The following is a 13,983-nucleotide window of genomic DNA, read 5'->3' on the forward strand; positions in this document are numbered from 1 at the left end:
GACATGTATTGACCTTTGTGTATTTAGAAGCCAGACAAGGCCATGAAATCTGACATCTGGCCTTGTTTGGGGCTGAATGGTCAAAGTCAGCTCCCTTGGTTCCCCCTTGAGCCCTGGCCAGGCTTTGGGAGGGACCCAAGAGGAGGATGAAAGCAGATGTTGCCACACTAGCAGTGCTGTCAGTTTGTTCATTCAGCACTGTCAGAGCTGGGCCCTCTCCCAGCGGGGTTGGAGCCTCACCTGGGGCTGGAGGCGCCTGCAGGAATTCCCAGTGCCCAGGAGTGGCTCTGCAGCCCTTGGCTGTGACAGCTTCCCCCAGCTGCTGTGTGGGTCTGGGGGATGGTAAAGGCTGAGGGTAAATGCTGCTGGATCTTTCTTAATCACTGCAGGCAATCTGTGGTGGGGATGGTTGGGTGCATTGCTGAGCTGCTCCTTTTGTGATTCTTTGCTTCCCTGAACTGCAGGAAATGACACTGATTCCTTCAGCTGGTGTCTGTGTCTTTGGTGCTGACCCTGCCCACTGGTAAAACTAAACTGGCACAGTCTGGCCAGATGCCAACAAAATGTCACTTGTTCAATGTAAATGTGAGGAATCAGTGCCATCAGAAATTCCCAGCTGGGAAGCCCTTCCCTGGAGTTCCCTGGCTCTGGAGTGGGCTGAGGTCGGAGTCCCGTGGGAGCAGTGGGGCAGTTGAGTAAAAGAGGCTGAACCCCTGGATGGCTTCAAATGCATTCAAAAATTGCAAATGGAAAAGGAAAAGACCTTGTGGGTTTAGGCAGACAAAGATGAATTTGTTAAGAGTACATAGGAAACAGCACCTTCAGAAGGAACAATTATTGTTGGAATGCTCCCACATGGAGCAACAGAAGAAGGTTTTAATCTTGAGCTCATATGCACATGTGCAAGTGAAATAATAATATAATAAATAAGTATATACATATTTATAGGATAATAAGACCTTCATGTTAATATTTATAGATTTATATATATATGTGTCTATATCTACATATCTATATCTATATTTCTATAGCAATATGTACATATAAAATAAGAATAATGTGAAATAGTGCTGACAATACTAATTTGGTATCTTTGGCTGCTCAAGGATGTAACACTAAATACCCTACAGAACAGGATTGGCCAGGACCTTAATGTTAGTGGCCAACTTTGTGAGATTGTGTACAATGGAAAAAGGAGGAAGGGAGGAAATTGGCTATTTTTACAGGGTATGCTGAGTCTGTGATGCAGAGTGCTTTGTCTGTTCCTGTGAAAAATACAGTGATTAAGCCTGCAGGGTTTTTCAGGTACCAGATTATGCACAAGCTGCAGGACTGGTTGAACGGGTTGTTAAAAGAGCAGTGTAAAAAATGAGGAGATGGAATCTTTGCCCATGGAGAACCCATCTCCCAGATGTGCTCCATGCCCTTCACAATGGCCCACTGGGGAAATGAAACCCCCTGGCTGTGCAGGGCTGCCCCCAATTTGCAAATCCAGCCATGGGCAGTGAGACTTGGGCTGCCTGGGAAATTGTTCTGGCTGTGATGGCCCCTGGCAGGGCCAGCCCAGAGGCTGCAGGGCTGGGCCTTCATGCATTGGAATTAATGAGGAGAAATTCAAAGCAAATGAGAGCTATCAATACTGAAACAGGAATTCAGATTCCTCCAGGACACTTTGCTTTGGTAACTGCTCCCTTGGAGCTTGGCCTTGCAAAGTGTTCCTGTCATGGCAGGAGGAAGTGATGCAGAATATCCAGGAGAAATTACAATAATTCTGTTAAAGAATAGTGACCAGGATTGGATTATTCAACTCCGTGACAGAGTAGCACAATTATTGATCTTGCAATATTAAGAACGATTGTGAAAACAGGAGATCCAGCTCCAGTCACCACCGTTTGTGGAGATAAAGGGTTTGGATGCAGCAGCCCTAATAATGGAGCCGGAGTGTGGGTCCAGAGGCCAAAAGGCCCTCCCAAGGCAGCTGAAGGAGCAGCTCCTAGGAAAGACAACTCTGAGTCCTGAACCCTGGGCAGGAACAATGGGAATGTGTCCCTGCAGCCAAGGATTCTGTGTGAGAACAAGTAGATCTGACAGGATATGGTTTTACACATCCTGCCAGACAAGATCTCCCTGTTTGCCCCAAGGGCCCCTTTGGAAAATGCTCTGATCCACGGGGCTCCATGGAAAGGCTGCTGTGACACTGAGGGACTTGCACAGGAATTCCATCCAGGAGCCTGGGTGCCCCTCAGGGCCTGGGACCCGGCCCCTTCCAGCCAGAGGGGAAAGGGCCCCCCAAGCCTTGTTAGCCACAGACAGCATGGGAAAGCTGAACAGCAAAGGGCCTGGGGGCATTATTCTGGAATTAAAAAGGTGCAGGCTCCGTGGACAACAGAATTCTTGTTCCTAATTGGAATGAGATTGAGAAAAAAGAATGAAGAACGGTGTCACTAAAGTACTCCTGATGTTTGTAAGGTGTACCTTGATAGTCAGCCAGAATCTTTGTCTGCCACAAACACCTCCAGTGTTTCACCAAGGGATTGGTCATCAAAATGTAATGATGGGTTATGATGGATTGCTGAGTTTCTTTTGTAATTCTTTGTTAATGTTGATGTGTTTTGCTGAGCTTATCCTTTTGTAATTCTTTGCAGCTGTGCATGATATAAATGACACAATTCCTTCAGCTGGTGTCTGTGTCTTTGGTAGTGACCCTGCTCACTGGTGAAACAGGGCCCCCTCTTGCCTAAGTGTTACCCGGAAAGGAAAAAACCCTCCCTCCAAAATTCCCCCCTTCCTCCCTGTTCCCCCCTTCACACCCTGAGCATGATGTGCTCTGGTCTGGGGTATGCCCGGGCTCAGTTGGGGTCCCCTGTCCTGGCTGTGTCCCCTGCCCAGCTCCCCCGCCGCCCCAGCCCCTCCCCAGCGTGGCTGGATGAGGGGCAGGACAGGCCTTGGCTGTGCTGCAGCTCAGCAAGAACAAAACCATCTCTGCGTGCTCAGCCCTGTGCTCAGCACCCGGCCCAGCAGTGTCTCAGTGCCAGGGGCTGTGCCCTCAGTCCCTGACAGGGGTTTCCATGGCAACTGCCAGGCCAGGTGACCCAGGTGTCCCCCCAGTGCCGGTTGCCATGGAAACAGTGCCCAGCCCTGCCCCTTTCTGTCTGGCTGACCTGGCCTTTGGCCCTGGCAGTGCCGGTGGCTGCTGGTTCCTGGTGCCTGAGCGGCCAGCGCGGCACAGGGCAGGTGGCCATGGCACAGTCCCCAGCAAGGGATCCCCTCTGGCTCTGGGCACTGACACCAGCCCTGAGCAAGGGCCCAGGGCAGCTTTCCATGGCCACCAACCATCACAACGAGGCCGGGCACTGGTTGCCATGGCACCAAACCAAGGAACGGGTCCCTGTGGCCATTGCCATGGCACCTGGTGGCACCAACGAGTGTCACTGCCATTGTACCTGGAACAGCCCTGGAAGCGCTGTGTCCCAGGGTTGCCATGGCAGCTGAGGGCAGCATGGCTGGTGCTCTGCAAGGGCCCTGGGGCAGATGGGAAGGAACAGCAGAGCAGGGGCTGATCCATCCCCAGTATGCTGCACAGCCCAGGGCAGCGTCCCAGAGCGTCCTCATGGAGCTGCCAACAACATCCCCCCTCTGCAGCCCTGGCCTCTCCCCCAGCTCACACAGGTGCCCCATCCTTGCAGGCACAGACGTGGCAGCACTGGCTCAGCAGCCCCTGTTTGCATTGCACACAGCAGGGGGAGCACCTCCATGCTGTTGGTGTGGGGACATGAACCTGAGGGAGCACAAATGCCATCAGCCCCTGGGGCCAGCAAGGGCTGGGGGATGGCAGGGAAACCACCCAGGTTTGTCCTGGCCTCTGCAGGCAGCCTGAAAGTTTGTTCCCATCAGCTGGGAGTGCCCTGCGAGTGCCATCCTGTGGGTGCCCTGTGATGGCACTCAGGGTGATCTGTTCCATAACCTTGCTGGGCACCCAGCTCAGGCTGACAGGCCTGGAGGTCCCCAGATCCTCCTTCCAGCCCTTCTTGGGGATGGGCTCACACTGGCACCTCCAGTCCTCTGGGAGCTCCCTGCTGAGCCAGCACTGATGGTAAATGATGGAGAGCAGCTTGGGGAGATCATCCACAGCTCCCACATTGCCCTTGGATGGATCCTGTCTGATCCCATTCACCTGTGAGCATCTGAGTGGCTCAGCAGGTCACCCACTGCTTCCTCCTGGATTCCAGGGGCTGTTCTGCTCCCAGTGCCCATCTACCAGCTCAGGAGAACACTTTTCCTGAGGATATCCTCCCCTAATACTGAAAATTGAAACAAACTAGGGGTAAAGTAGCTCAGCCTTTTCCTTATCTTGTGTTACTATATTCTCCTCTGCAACCAATAAAGAGTAGAGGTTCTCCTACTCCTCCTTTTTGCTATTACTTTTTTATAAAAACATTTTTATTCTTTTTGCAGAACCCTCCAGGTCAAGTTTTAATAGAGTTTTCAACTCTCAGCTTTTCTTTCTGTATGACCCAGCAACATCCTGAAAGACTTCCTGAGTTGCTGGTCCTTTTTCCAACCCTGAGTCTCCAGAAAAGCTCCATGGGCAGCCAGGCCAGTCATTTTCCTCACTAGCTCATCTTCTGCCGCACTGGGACAGGCTGCTTCTTCCCCCTTATGATTACTTTCTTAAAATGTGTCCATCCTTCCTGGATCCCTTTGTTGTTAAGGGCTGTTTCCCTTAAAGCAATCAGTACCTGATTAGGTATTCCCCAAATCTGCAGCCTAAACAGGCCAAAGTCTGCCCTTCCTATTTCCAGTGCAGAAGTTTTGTTACTGCCCCTCCCTCTTTCACAGAACATTGAACACTTCATTATTTCATGGTCACTTTGCCCCAGGCAGCCTCCGAGCCCCACATCTGCCACCAGCCCTTCTCTGTTTGTGAACAGCAGCAGACAGAGCTTTCCTTGGCAGTGGGAGTGCTACGAAAAATTTAGTAAAACAGAAAATTCCTTAACCCCAATGTAGCATTAAGAAGCAGCATTCTTTATTCAGCTGGATGCATGGGGGAGAGCTCCTCCCAACGCTGTGCATGCTGAGTACAGGAAAGTTTCTGTTTATATTCTGTATTTTGCATACATATTCATTGATTGTCCTGGACTAAAAATACATATGATAATCATTTCCCCAAAATCATTAATATATTTCCCCTCCCCTTTACCCATGCATTCTCCTGTCCTGGGGGTCTCCCTGGTGGTCCCTGGTGGTCGTGGACCCCAATGTTCCCGTGGGCCTGGCTGAGCTGGCAGGACACTGAGGCTGCTGAACTTCCAGTTCCCCTTCTCACACAATGGGCATTGTGTGGCTTCCACAGGCCTGGGGTTGTGGAGAACAAGCTCCAGGTGTGAGCTCACCTGGTGAAGACAATTTATCATCTGGTACCGTGTGGTCACAGAGTGGGCTATGACATCACAGAGTGGGTTAGGTGAGGTCATCGAACAGCCATGGCATCATAGTCTGCCTTTGTGACAACAGAGACCAGCTGTGTGACATTGGAGAATGGGCTGTGACATCCCAGAGCAGGCTGTGACATCACAGAGGGGCTGTGTGACATCCCAGCAGGACTGTGTCAGGTCACTGGGTTGGTCATTCTGCCCCAGCTCCCCCTCACAGTTTTTCCCAACAACTCCAACGCTGTCCATGCCCAGCAGGGTCCCTGTCCCCCGGGATCCCCCCGGCCCACCTGGAGCCACAGCCTCCACCAAAGGATGTTCCACAGGATCCACCCCAGAGCCTGACATGGGGACAAGGGGCCAGGGCTGTGTGACCAGGACAGCAAGGACTGGGATTATCCAGGTCACTGTGGCCTGGTTTGGGTTGCCCAGGGCAGGAAAGATGTCTGGAAGCTGGAGCAGGGTCTGGGAAGGGCCTCCAAGATGGGGCTGGAGCCCCTGGGCTGTGAGCAGAGGCTGAGGGAGCTGGGCTGGTCCAGCCCATAGCAGGGAAGGCTGAGGGGCTCCTCATGCCAGCCTGGCAGTGCCAGCAAGGAGGGGATGGAGAACACAGAGCCAGGCTCTTCACAGGGGGCTGGGGGGAGACAAAAGCCAATGGGTGGAAGGGGAAAGAGGGGAGATCAGCCAGGGCATGAGCAGATGAAATGAGTCAGGCTGCTTTCAGCATTTCCTCAACACCAAGAGCAGCCTGACCCGCTTCTCCATCCACCACTGATAGATTTGCAAATCAGGAATTGTTTGAGCTGTTCTGTCCTCAGTCCAGGACAAGAATCCTGATAAAAGAACTCAATTGTGTTTATATCTATCACAGAACCACATTAGTCAAAAATTAATTTTAGTATGCCAATCAGTTGTGAACAGTGGACTCATCAGACATGCTGGGACATTGCACATAGCTCAGAGAAGAGTTTGTAATTGTGTAATTGTTATTTTAATGGTGTAATTTTTACTGAGTTATATCCTGTTCAACTGTGGTCTGTTGGCTAGGTCACGTGTGGGTTGGAGGGAGCTCAGATTTGCACAAGGCTGCTCTGAGTGCCAGCCTTGGATGGGGAAAATGGTGGGGTGGGGGTAGGGACAGAGTCTGATTCATTGTCAGCCATGAAAGGTTTTGATTTTCATATCCATTCAAACTGCACGAGGAGGTACTTGGATTCAATATCAATTGGAGATTGCACATTTCAATGAATTACTAGTAAAAAAAAATTACAGGACCTAAAAATATATTTTCTTGCTGTTTTTTTAAATTCAGGGTATTCACATTGAATTGGCTTCTGAAATCTGACTAATTAACCACTCGTTTGATTTGAACAAATTATTAATTAAATCAAATTATTCCCAGAGGCTTGGCTTGTTTAGCTGTTCTGAATGTCAATGAGCCCTGGGACACTGGATTCCTGCACTGAAGAGCTGAAGGCTGAACAAGCCTCTGGAGCAGGAAAATTCAGCAGCAGACTCCAAGGTGCTGAGGATGTCAGCAGCCCCCACTGAGGCCATCCCTGCCCAGAGACCGTGGGGGAATGGGCAGACAAGGAGAGCGTCCCTGGGGCTGGGGCAGCACAACTCAGAGGCACCAGCGGCTCCAGCTGGGAAATGGAGTGTGGAATGTGGCTGGGAAAGCCCTGCCTGGGCTATGCCAAGCAGGACACACAAGCCCTGACTTCCATCCAGTAGAAAACTCTGTCAAGGAGATATTTAAAAGGAATTACAATTGTTTCTGTATTCTGAATTGGACTTCCTGGAGAAATCCCAACAAGAGATACTCAGGAGCTCAAAACAACAAAACAGTCTTTACTGGGAACTTTAGAAAATCACAGAAACTTTGGCAAAATCTTTAATATGACATTCAATGAAAAAGAAACACTTCTCATTACATTGACTTGGCCCATTCAACTTCATGAACTCTAAGCCTATTCAATTTTAAGTTAATCAAAATTTGCAAGAAGAGGAAATTAGAAGAAGACACAGAAAGAGAGAAAGAAACAAAAAAATATTAGAGAAGCACACACACAGCTGCCAGTCCCTGGAGTCCAGCTATGTTCAGATGGAAATTCCAAGAAGAGGTAGAGTCAAGATGTGTGCCTGCCTTGTGGTCAGCCTTCAATACCCTTGGTCTTCCTGGCCCTTCCCCCAGGTGGGCCTTGGGCTCATTTGGTCCCTCAGGAGCTGGGCTGGGGGCTCCAGAGGTGGCTGTGGAGCATTGCCTGTGCTGTGCCAGGGACTGGCAGCCATTGCTGGGCTGGGGTAGAGGCTCTGGTGGGATTGGGGTTCCAGGGCAGGACAAGGCTGGACCTGCCCCTTCCTCCCCACACACAAAATGTTTCCAGCCAACAATCTCCTCCAGTCTGTCACAACAGGGAATGCTGGAAGTGAAATCCCAATTCTAGCCATGGGCACCTGGCGGAGAAGGACAGTTCTTTTCCATAGGAAGGAAAGCACAGAGCCCCAGTGTTTAGAAGGCAGGTGAGAGCCTCACTAGGCCAAGGCCAATCAGACTGGAATGGCAGATTTTGTCTGGGAGCAGTCTTTGGATTTAGGGAATTTTGGAGGTGGAAGCTCGATCTCAGCCATGGGCACCTGGAGAATCAGGACATTTTTTTCCCATAGGAAAGAGAGTACGGAGCCTTCCCCACTGTTTTGGGGACAGATGAGAGCTGACCCTTGTGAAACCACTGCCAGCCAGACTTGTCCTGGCAACATTCCTATTGGAACAATACCTGGACATAAGGAAATTTGGAGGTAAAATCCCAGTTTTGGCCATGGATGCTTGGAGAAGAAGGAAGAGTTCTTTTTCTATAGGAAGGAAAGCACGGAGCCCCAGTGTTTTATTAGCAGAAGAGACAACTGAATTCTTGATGATCTTGGTACCAAGGGGCACTGCATTCCATGAGCCCTTGCAGTGTCACAATGGTGCCAAGGATTCCATTAGGCCTTGCAGTGTCACAATGGTGCCAAGGATTCCATGAGGCCTTGCAGAGTCACAATGGTGCCAAGGACTCCATGAGGCCTTGCAGTGTCACAATGGTGCCAAGGATTCCATCAGCCCTTGCAGTGTCACAATGGTGCCAAGGATTCCATGAGGCCTTGCAGTGTCACAATGGTGCCAAGGATTCCATGAGGCCTTGCAGTGTCACAATGGTGCCAAGGATTCCATCAGCCCTTGCAGTATCACAATGGTCTCCGTGGTTCCCCAGGCCCCACAGTGTCATGTGACTCTTCTATTCCATGAGCCCTGCAATGTCACAATGGACCTTTGGGCACAGGGGGTTTGCAGTGTCACAATGGTCTTGTTTGGTTCCCAATCGTCACAATGGACCACTGATGACAGGAGGCCCTGCAATGTCACAATGGAGCCTTGATTTCATGGGGCCTCTCAGTGTCACAATGATCCCTCCATTCCATGGGGCCACAGAGCTGGCATTGCACACATGGAATAGAGGTGTGTGGCTCCATGGAATGTAGGGATCATTGTGACACTGGCGGAGGGGGACCCGGGGGGACAGGAGACCCCACTGTGCATGAACAGGGTTGGATTTCTCTGGAGTAAACTGTGAGGGGGGGCTGGGCAGGATTGACGTCCTCAGTGACTTCACACAGCTCCTTTAATGTCACATAGCCCCCTTGTGATGTCACACAGCTCCTGTGATGTCATACATCACCTGTGATGTCACACAGCTCCTGTGATGTCACACAGCTAACTCAGTTACCCTGTAACGTCATACAGCAGTGCTGTGATGTCATAAAAGACTGTGATGTCACAGTCTGTTCTGTGATGTCACAGCCTGGTCCATGATGTTACACAGCCACCCAGTGAAGTCACAACCCACTCTCTGATGCCACAGAGCCACACTCTATGATGGCAGAGTCTGCTCTATGGTCTCACATCCTACTATGTGATGACACATGCAGCTCTGTGATCTCATAGAACACTCAAGAACTCAGTTATATTGAAACCCTGAAGTCTCTTGGACTTTGAAGAGATCCCTGTCAGGGACACAAGTGAGAAAGTGTCCCCAAGTTCCAGCTAGAGCAGAACACTGGAGGCAGTGATGACAGCTGGGGACAAGCAAGGCAAAGGTGTCTCTGGTGCTAAGCAAAGCTTGATGTGTTTGAGGAATGCAAAGGGCCAAGGCCTGGGCCCCAGCCCCTGGCCAGGCAGATCCTGTCCCTCCCTCCCTCTGGGAAGGCTCAGGGCTCTTCCCGGGATGGGCACTGGCATGTGGGGATGTGCAGTGCCAAGGGCAGGAGCATGGGGCGGCCCCTGCCAGACTGCTGAGCAGGGACAAGGAGGCAATGAGGCCCCAGCCCTGCAAGGGTCACTTGTCTCCTGCTCCTGCCTCAGGCCCAGGCCCAGGCCCAGCAGCCATGGCCAAAGTGCTGCCCAAGTTGGCTCTGGCAGGGCTGTCTTGCAGCTGCTGCCCATCCCTGTGCCCTGTGCAGCCCAGGCTGTCCCACGGTGTCCCTGCCCTGCGCCTCTGTCCCTGCAGGCTGTCGGCATCCCCCGGCTGCCCCACCTGGCTGGGCCCTTCCTTTGCTGACAGCTCTGCCTCCTGCCTGCCTCTGCCTGCCCACACAGAGCCTGGGGCTGCTCCAGGCTCTGGCAGGGAAATTCCTTTCTGCTGCTGCCCAGGCTGGACCTCCCCAGCTGCCCTTGCTGCCATTATTTCCTTCTCATGCTTATATCCTCCAGGAAGAAAAGCTCCAGCCTCTCTGAAACCACCCTTCAGCCCCTGCCAGGCTGCTCCTGTTCTGTCCTCAGTCTCCACCCCTCTGAGCCCAGAGCCTGCAGCCTGCACCTGCTGGTTATTAATGAGGCCTCAAAACCCCATCTTGGGAGGTTTTTGGGTCCCCTCCAAGGTCTGTGAAAATGGGAAAATAGAGGTCAAAGCTATTTTCAGGCAAATCTTGCAGTGGCAGAACACGGTCAATATCTCTAATGTGAATGAGGCGGGATTTACATTTGTTAGAAGGAGGAAATAATTTGCAATGATGAGAGTGGAACAAAACTGAAACTGTTTCTCCAGAGAAGTGGATGTGCCATCCCAGGAATTGTCCAGGAGCAGGAGCTTTGTGCAACCTGACATAGTGAAATCCCATCCCCTACCCAAGGATGGAATTCCTGTTGTGTGGGTTCTCTGATGTGCTGGGTGAACTCACAAGGCTTCTGGTCAGAATGTCAGCTGAGGGCAGCCAGGCTGCTGCAGCAATTCAGAGGCGTGTCCCTAATAATTTTAATAACCAGATGATAACAACCCACTGAAACTTGAACAGAACTCGTTCACATTTAAGCAGTTAAGCAATCACTATAGGAAAAAAAAAATGTATAGACCAGTACATTTAGAAAATGTTGCATTTCTTCATTGCAAAAAAAAAGCACAATCAGTAGAGCATATATTGTTCATCCACTCAGCTGGGCAAACCACTGAACTGCTGCACCAGAAGACGGGCCCTATCCCATCCTATATTTCCCTTTGCCATTCTCTCTCAGAGTGCAGATGACACAAAACCAAAAAGCTCAACTTGAGTCAATCTTTACCTTCAAAGGAAATTCAGGAACCTTTGGCAGAGGCCAATGCTCTGCACGTTGATGAAATCTTCAAAGAGGCCAATGCTCTGCAGGTGTAAGAACTTTGCAGAGACCAATGCTCTGCACCTTTAGGAATTCTCTGCGCAAGCCAATGCTCCGCGAACACTTCCCTTGGCGAATCGCCCAGGGAAGCCGCCTGCAGGAGCCCAGGCTGCGCACACCCAGCCAGGGCCGCGTTCTCGGGCAGCTGAGGCCGCGCCGCTGTTGCAGACGCCGCCGCCGCGTTCGCGGTTCCAAGGCACCCGCGGCCCCGCAGCCGCCGCCGTTTCCCGGATCCTGCCCCTCCCGGCCCCGGACGCTCCCCAAGATGCTGCCGGGGCTCGGGGGCTTCGTCTGCCCGGGCTGGGGCTGGGCCTCCCCTGCGGGACAAGGTGGGGGGGGGGGACACGACCCCCGGGGGCGTGTGTGAGTCCCCAATGTTCTCCCAAGCCGGGGTCACCCCCTTTTCTATACCCAGAGCTCCTGAGCCAGCTCCTGCTGCCCCCCGGGAGGGGCTTTGGAGAGCCCCCCGGGGACCCCCTTGAATGCCCATTCCTGGGCACTGGGACCCCCCGCATCTCCTTCCACAGCTGCAGGACCCCCTGCACTCCCTTATCCTGCCCCCACACCCCCTGCACCCGCTTTCCCGGGTATCCTCCTCTGGCAGCCCCTGGATCCCCCGTTTCCGTGAGCCCGGGGACCCCCGGACCCCATTCCCGGCCAGCCGGGGACCCCTCACCCCCAGGCCTCCCTTTGCCCGGCGACCGGTGACGCCACCAAAGACTCGGGCCGCCATTGGCGGGCAGCAAAGAGCGGCGCCAATGGCGGGGCCGGAGGCGGCTCAGGGGGCGGGGCCGCAGCAGAGCAGCGCGATGGCTCCAGCGCTGGGGCTGGGGGCGCTCCTGGGCCCCGGGGGGCGGCGAGAGCTGAGGGAGACCCCGGCACCGGGACTCTGTGATCGCCCGTTCCGGAGCACCAAGGGGCCCCTGAACGCCCAGTCCTTGGCGCCGCCATCCCCCCGCACCCCCATTCCCGGGCATGGGTTCCACCCTGCGCCCCCTTATCCAGCACCAACAACCCGCACCCCCTTCCCGGCCATCCCCCCTCTCCCAGCCCCCGGAGCCCCATTTTCCTTCACCCAGAGACCCCCTGACCCCTATTCCTCCCTTTGGGAATGTGGAGCAGCGCGATGGGGGTTCCCCTCCCCGCCTCACCATGCCGTGCTTCCCAGAGCCGGAATCCAGCGGGAATCTCACCCTGGTGCTCCCTGGGTCTGTCCGCGCTGCCATCGGCGTTGTTCTCCTCATCGGATTCGGCGTCTGGAGGCTCCAATCCGCTTCCCCCCAAACCCTTCCTGGGGTTCACCCTCCCAAGACTTCTGGGGGTCCCCCATGTCCCACCCAGCCCCCCCCAAACTCCTCCTGGGTCCCCCATAAGCCGCACATGGGGATTCCTGGGAGTTCCCCTGTGGTCCCCCATTCCCAGGATTTTGGGGGGTCCCCCCCGACCTGTCCGTGCCCCCCAGATTTCTTCCACAGCCCCACTGTGATGGTGGGGCTGGGGGCTGAGTGCTGGTGCCCATTGCCTGCAGCAGATCCAGCGCCGAGGGGAGTTTGGGGGTCCCTCTGCATTTGGGGTCCCCTGGGGGTTGGGGTGACCCCCCGGGCCCCCAGGATCCCCCTGAACACGCTGATGCTGCCTGTGCTCAGTGAGGGGGTTCATTCCCAGCACGGGGTCCCAGCTCTGTCACCAGCATTGCCTAGGTACCCCAAAACCTCCTGGGACCCCCAAACCCCCTGGAACACCCCAAAATCATCCCTGGGCTCTCCAAAAGCTCCCCAACACCACAAAACCCCATACAGATCCCCCCAAACCCTCCCAGGACATCAAAATTCCCACAGGAGGTCCCCCAACATCCCTCCAGATCCCCCTGAGAAGGTTCATACCTGGCACGGGATCCCCATCTCTGTCACTGGCAGGTACCCCAAAACAGCCTTGGGTTCCCCCTGGCATCGCCTAATCCCCCCTTTGGATGCCCAAAACCCCCTCCTTGGGAACCCCCAAAAATCCACCATGACCCCCCAAAATCCCCGGTATACACAAAACCTCCCCAGGAACCCCTCACAACAGTTTATACCCAGCACTGAGTCCCCATTGCCATCACCCAGGGACTCTCAAACCCTCCCGGGACCCCCAAACCCCCTTGGGACCCCCAACATTCCCAGGATCTCCAACTCCCCCTCCCAGGCTCCACTGTCGGAATCAATGGGAGCAGTGTTGTCCTTTCTAGGAGACTTATAGTGGGACCCGACCATAGTGGGGCCCTTAAAGCGGCGATGGTAGAGAGAACCCCAAAAATCCACCCTGGGAGGCAAAACATCCCCTACAGGGGCTTGGAGTGGGGGCCCCATAAAAATGCCAATTAAAGCTGTCATGATCCCCCCTTGAAAGGGGCTTGTGTGGCTGCGGCCCCACAAACACCCTAAAATGGAAAGGAAAAAACACCCTTGGAGTGTTGGGATCCCCCCCGAAAAACCCGCAAAAGATAAAACCTCCACTTCAAAGGGGCCTGGAGACCCTTAAAGGGCCTCGAGGAGGGACAAGATCCCCTCCTTTGCTGGGGCCTCTCCCAGCCAGGAACTCTCCCGTTCGCTGCCCTCGGGGCAGCCCCTGAGTCTGTCCAAACACGGCAACTTCGCCGTGCTGACCCCAGATCCAGAGTCCTGACTCCTGCACAGGGCACAGCAAATCCCCCGCTCGCTGCTGTGCACTGTCCCTGCTGAGGCTCAGACACTGCCGGGGCACATTCCCTGCCTGCAGGATTCGTGCCCGACCCGAGCACTGCACTGATGGCTCCAGCATTGCTTTCCAACAAAACCAGGGCAAGGCAAACTGGGTGTAGCTCATGGTATTTTGCAGTGT

The 13,983-nt window shown here is 53.8% G+C and overlaps 1 protein-coding gene across 1 annotated transcript in view; it reads right to left on the reverse strand.

The window, feature by feature from the left end:
- LOC134433343 (olfactory receptor 14J1-like) overlaps window positions 1-11,857 on the reverse strand; it is a 53,096-nt gene extending 41,239 nt beyond the window's left edge. The window contains exon 1 of the mRNA XM_063182200.1: window positions 11,801-11,857. Within this exon, the coding sequence (XP_063038270.1) occupies window positions 11,801-11,857 (57 nt within the window). The remainder of the gene's footprint in view (window positions 1-11,800) is intronic.
- Window positions 11,858-13,983: the final 2,126 nt, after the last annotated feature.

Source organism: Melospiza melodia, unplaced genomic scaffold (genome assembly GCF_035770615.1).
Source record: "Melospiza melodia melodia isolate bMelMel2 unplaced genomic scaffold, bMelMel2.pri scaffold_18, whole genome shotgun sequence".
Taxonomy (NCBI): Eukaryota; Metazoa; Chordata; class Aves; order Passeriformes; family Passerellidae; genus Melospiza; species Melospiza melodia.